Raw genomic sequence first — 6,226 nt, forward strand, 5'->3', positions numbered from 1 at the left:
AAAAAAAAAAAAATCATTTTATTACATTTCAATATATATATTTATTTATTTTTAAAATTAGATTAAAACTTATAGCTCAATTTTAATATATACCTCTTAATTTAGTATTTAAAAATTAAAATTCTCACTCAAAATTAAAATTGTGTTATATATGCATATGAAATATTAATTTTATCGATTAATAAATTTATAAACAAAAATAATAAATATTTTACTTTACAAATTTATACAAAATTATTATATAAAATACTCTGATTCACTTGTCTTTACTTTAAATTAAATTATTTTATAATAATTAAAAAGTGAGTTATACGAATCATTAGGGACCATTTAATTCAAAATTTTATTTATTATGTTATTTAATTTTAGATAATTAATTGTGGTCAAAAATCATTTTTAATAAATAAAGAATTAATTTATTTAATAGTTTTTTTCGAAATAAATTAAATAAACTATTATTGATTTATTATAATAAAGTAATTAATTATAATAATGTAATTTTCCATTGAATTTATTTAAAATAAAATAAATTAGGAGGGGAATTTTTCAAAATTTTATATAAATAATTATAAATAATATGCTTTTAATTTTAGATTTTTTTAAATTTATTTAGATTATTTTTAAACGGGATTGGTTCTAATTTTTTAGAATTATGTATTCAAATTTTTGTTTGTAATAAAAATAAAATATTAGTTTATAAACTATCAATTAAAAATAAAATATTAGCTTTACCATGAAACGACGGCGTTTTACCACACGTGCCCCGCATCGCACGTGGCATCCGATCTCCCCGTCTTTCCCAGGTCCGAGTGCTGCAATTCACTATTACATAAGCAAGAAACTCACAAACAAAGCCAACAAATACACTTCCTGAACTGTGTGTACGGATACTTTCTTCCATCTCAGTAAACCCTAATTCTCCACTTCCAAATCCCATTTCTCCTCTGAATTATCTCGATTTCGATCTCCCCATCGCTATGCAAGGCGAGGACGAGCCCTCCGGCAGCGCAACAATGGTCGAAGACGAGATCTACGACAACGGCACAAGCCCCGATGACGAAAAGCGCAATAGACCCATTATTACTGGTGAGCAGCTCGACATTGAAGCCTATGCCAGTCTTTACTCTGGTCGCACGAAGATCACTCGTTTAATCTTCATCGCCGACCACTGCGATGCCGAGACTAACCAGACGATGCAGCTTGAGGCGCTTCGGATGGCTTACGACGAGATTAAGAAGGGCGAAAACGCTCTTTTGTTTAGGGAAGTCGTGCCGAAGATCGATCGGAGGTTGGGGCCTAATTATGGAATGGATGCCACTTGGTGTGAGATGGTCGAGAGGAGGGCTGAGCAGAGGAAGGAGAAGCTCGAGAATGAACTCAACGCATATAGGGTACATTACGTTTAATTTAGACTCCTTCAACTTTTTTTAGGGTAGTTTTGTTGCGATTCTCATGTTTTCCGGGTTTCTTCCTTTCAATTTTCTGCCATGGATTTCCTGATATCTTCATTGTTCGTGTTACGGTTCTTGAGCGTCGGTTGTGGTGTCAATGGAAAGGGTTTATAACAGAAATTTCACGGCAGTGCTCGAATTTTTGAACTTAGCTCCTTATAAGTGGAACCATTTCGTCTGAAATTGGCTGTTGTGTTATTGGCTACTTCTTTAGGAATTTGTGGTTTCCATATTTGACATACGATCGTTGTTACTTTTTGCAGACTAATTTGATAAAGGAAAGTATAAGGATGGGATATAATGATTTTGGAGATTTTTATTATGCTCACGGTGCACTTGGTGATGCCTTTAAAAGCTATGTTCGTACACGTGATTATTGTACGACATCAAAGCATATCATTCATATGTGCATGAGCGCAATTCTTGTCAGCATAGAGATGGGCCAATTTACACATGTCACGAGTTATGTCAGCAAAGCAGAACAGACACCAGAGGCCCTAGATGCAATTACTAGCGCAAAGCTTCGCTGTGCTGCAGGATTGGCTCACTTGGAAGCAAAGAAGTACAAACTTGCTGCTCGCAAGGTTTGTTTTCTGGTGCATATTAGGATCCTGTAGTTCAGTTCGGTTTGTACTGAATTGTCTTGAATCTCTGTCTTCGAAGTTCCACTACAGAGAATGCATACTATTCTGTTTTTGTCAATTGAATTGGATATTCTTATAGCAGTTGTGTTTGTGTATGAAGGGCTAGAATATAGAACAGCACGATCGTCATAGCCTTTCTTTATTGTATGGCATCATATGTAATCTATATTTTGCATTTGAGTTCTGTTAAATGTCTGTGTTAATGTTGATTGTGGCGTTGGGAAGCTTTTTCTTTCATCTTGATTCTGTTATTCTTTAATACGTTTGCAGTTTTTGGAGACGGGTCCTGAATTAGGAAGTCATTACAACGAAGTGATTGCACCTCAGGATGTTGCAACATATGGTGGTCTTTGTGCACTTGCAACGTTTGACCGCTTGGAGCTAAAGGCACATATTCTTTGTTTCTTTTTCCTGCTAATCATGTTCCCTATGGAATATAAGACAAGTGACTTGCTTATTTTTCTGACTAATTGTTTTAATTTGGCAGTCCAAAGTTATAGACAACGTCAACTTTCGAAATTTCTTAGAGTTGGTTCCTGTAGTTCGAGAGCTGATCAATGATTTCTATTCGAGGTTTGTGGAGTTATTATCCATTATAATAAGCATTCGTCACCAATCTTTTTTTAAGGCATTTACTATCTCTAGCCTTCGGTTCATGAATCCATCCTTCCATTAGTACAAATTTAAAATTCAATCGGACATGGTTTTAAGCATAAACATAAATTAAGGACAAGAGAATGTCTTTTTCAATCATTGAAGTCTTCCAACTACCTAACATATTAATTCAGATATGAAGCTTTCTTGTTTATAATTTTTTTTGATTTTAAGTGCACAAGTCTTGAATACCTCAGATATTTATCAATTGGTCATAGAGATTAATTTGCATGCTCTGATGTTCCTCTATGAACTAGTAGTTTGTACCGGAATTGATCTATTTTTTCATGATGAAATCATTCCATTTTTCTTGCAGCCATTATGCATCATGCCTGGACTACCTTGGGAATCTTAAACCCAACTTATTGCTTGACATTCATTTACATGACCATGTTGAGACGCTCTACGATCAAATACGCCACAAGGCTCTCATCCAATACACTCTCCCATTTGTATCTGTTGATCTCCACATGATGGCCAATGCTTTTAAAACAAGTGTTACTGGTCTTGAGAAAGAGCTGGAGACACTAATCACCAATAATCAAATCCAGGTTTCTTTTGAACCATCCTTCATTTGTTTGTTGTTTCGATTTATATAATATTGTTATTACATGAAATGCTTCATGATGGTTGGATGGATTTATAATCTGTGAAAAAAATTATTATGAGGCATTGGAGCTATTCCACTGGTTGCTGTGTACTCATAACTCATAATGCATAACTAGGATTAAGCGTTATCTTTGGCTATCTGAAGTTCTCTTGATAGTGTCTTGTCTTCCTCCCTCCCCCCACCCCAACCAAACTTGTACAACTGATTATTGGTTAACTGGGATCAAATCAACTTTTAGATGCATCTTTAAACCTATTAGCGACGAACGTTGTTAGGATTAATTGGATTCAGTTTAGTATTCAAGTGATCACTACATAACTTTTAGTTGTGGTAAGGCTACTTAGATGCTACAGGGCTTTATAATTCATAGGATTCGAGCTTATATGCATTTCTGTGGAGTTTTATTTCGTTGAAGTGCTGCAATTAATAACAGAGCTTAGCTACAAATGTGACCAAAAATTGCCCAAATCAACAAAGGGCCAGGCAACAAAATGTTTAAAATCTAGTCACAACAATATCTAAGGCTATCGATCATTCACTAGCTAAGCATAAGGATTAAGAACAATGCATTATTTATTTATTTATTTACCAGGTGTTGGAAGTTGTTCTTAAAATCTGATCCCCCCTCCTTTGCCTTTTGTCACTTAGCACGCAAGCGACAAGGAGGGGTTATTTGTAATCGCCCAAGCCCACCGTTAGTAGATATTATCCGCTTTGGCCCATTCCGTATCACCATTAGCCTTACAGTTTTTAAAACGTGTCTACTAGGAAGAGGTTTCCACACTCTTATAAGGAATGATTCGTTCCCCTCTTTTACCGATGTGGGATCTCACATTATTACAGGGCCCCTCGCCCCTAAAAACTAGCGCCATTTCCCTACCCCCAACCTCTTTGGCTTCCATTAAGAAAGGTTGAGAATTTAGTTCTTCAGCGATGCACACCCCCCATCCACTTCAATCAGCTACTCCCAAAACAGCAATCAACTATGTCTTGTGCCTTCCCTGGTCTCTTTTATTTGGCCTTCCTCCCCACCACAACCTCATTTCAAACAGTTTTACATTTCGAGGGGGAGTTTTTGATTTCTTTGTGTAATAAACTTGGTTTTATTTTTTTAAACTATTGTTCTCTTGTCATGAACACCTATTTATTTCGTCATCCCCTCAGTTTTCATGTTTATTTATGGATATCCAAACCGATGCTAGCATCATTCACTGTTTCACTAATCATGCTTGCAGGCCAGAATTGACTCACACAATAAAATTCTTTATGCTCGACATGCGGATCAGAGGAACGCAACCTTCCAAAGGGTTCTACAGACAGGGAGCGAGTTCGATCGTGAAGTTCGATCGATGCTATTGAGAGCAAATCTTATCAAACACGACTATAACCAACGAGGAGGTTCCAGGAAAATCTGATATTTTTTTTTTAATCTGGGCTGCTGGTAGGACCATGTTTTTCTTCTTCATTGGCTTTCATTGTGAGCCATGAGAGAGGTTGCATAGAGTCAAGAATGAGATTAAAATTGGAAGTTCCATGGGAGGTGGTGTGGTGGATTGTTAGAACACATACATACCGCTTGCTGGCTGCTGGTTTTGTGAATACTGATTTTTCTCAGTTGCAGTTATTGATTCTTCCAGTTTTTCCTTACAGATTCCAGGGAAACATGTTCAACTTTGGCTGTAAGTTGAATATTCCAAGTAATGCTAGTCTCTGTCCTTTGTTTTTTTTTTTCATTCCTTTCTTTGCTTCAATATAACAGTACATTTCTTCGAACCTCGAACTTCTTACTCGAGTCATAAGCCACTTTCTCACACCTGAAATTCTTCGTTTATTTTTTTGGGGGTCGGGATAGAGATTTCCCACTATTTTTCTCGTCTTTTATCTATATATATAATTTCAAATAATTTTTAATAGGCAATTTCTATCCATTTGAAAATAAAATCATTTATTTTTTTCTTTTTACTTTTTAAAAGTTAAGCTTATAAGTACATTACTTTTAGATTTTCTTCTTTTGTTTTATAGTTTTTTACTATATTTTTTTATAATTAAGTTTTATTTTTATTTTATTTAGAATTTGGTGAACTTCCACGATTTTGTAGCTTAGAAAAATGGAAAAACAATTAACACGAATATTATTTTTAAAAAAATAGCATTTTCCTATGAAATTAATTTATTCATTGATTAAAATTATATTGTACTTTCACTTGATATTGCAACATTATTTGTTTTATCTGCACGTAATATTATTATTTATATGTTGTTTACATTAATAAAAGTATTCAAAAATAAAAAATTTCAATAATATTCTTAAAGTTTAAGAATTTAATTTTAGATGAAAATCAATATTTTATTTCAAAAAAATCCTAAAATATTTTAAAGCTCTATTAATATTCTTAAATTAAAAAAAAAAAAATTGAAAATGCATTTACCATTATGTATATAGTTAGAATCATTAGTATTTAAAAAATTGGTACCCTTAAACATTTTTTTGTAAAAAAAATAATTATTGTCGTTAGACAAAGTTTTACCATAAATCACCTCTCAATAAATATCACGATTTAAATAAACAATAAGAACTCTTCAGTTCATTCCTTTTTAATTCACGATAACATTAAAGGAATTGGCGTTAAGCATTATGAGCAGAAGATTTTTATGTTTATATTTAAAAACGCTCATATCAAATATCTTCTTATTTTTATTTAAAATCTTTGAATTTATCGAGAGAATAAAATGAGAGAATTTTTAGAGATTGAAAAAAAAAAAAAAACCTCATTCACATTTTTAGCCGTCTTTGTCAGAACTCCCGAGGTTTACTTTTTAACCAATTGAACACAATTTGTGCAAAATCCAAACTTGTTCGACCATAC

At 33.5% G+C, this 6,226-nt stretch overlaps 1 protein-coding gene across 1 annotated transcript; it reads left to right on the forward strand.

Moving 5' to 3' along the window:
• Positions 1-830: 830 nt before the first annotated feature.
• Positions 831-5,086, forward strand: LOC111472743 (COP9 signalosome complex subunit 1-like). The gene is made up of 6 exons (XM_023118384.1): positions 831-1,391; positions 1,715-2,035; positions 2,366-2,482; positions 2,583-2,668; positions 3,066-3,300; positions 4,595-5,086. Exons 1-6 carry the CDS (start codon positions 978-980, stop codon positions 4,772-4,774), a joined length of 1,353 nt encoding a protein of 450 aa, XP_022974152.1. The 5' UTR covers positions 831-977; the 3' UTR covers positions 4,775-5,086.
• Positions 5,087-6,226: the final 1,140 nt, after the last annotated feature.

The sequence above is a fragment of the Cucurbita maxima genome, unplaced genomic scaffold, assembly GCF_002738345.1.
Source record: "Cucurbita maxima cultivar Rimu unplaced genomic scaffold, Cmax_1.0 Cma_Scf00085, whole genome shotgun sequence".
In the NCBI taxonomy this organism is placed as follows: domain Eukaryota; kingdom Viridiplantae; phylum Streptophyta; class Magnoliopsida; order Cucurbitales; family Cucurbitaceae; genus Cucurbita; species Cucurbita maxima.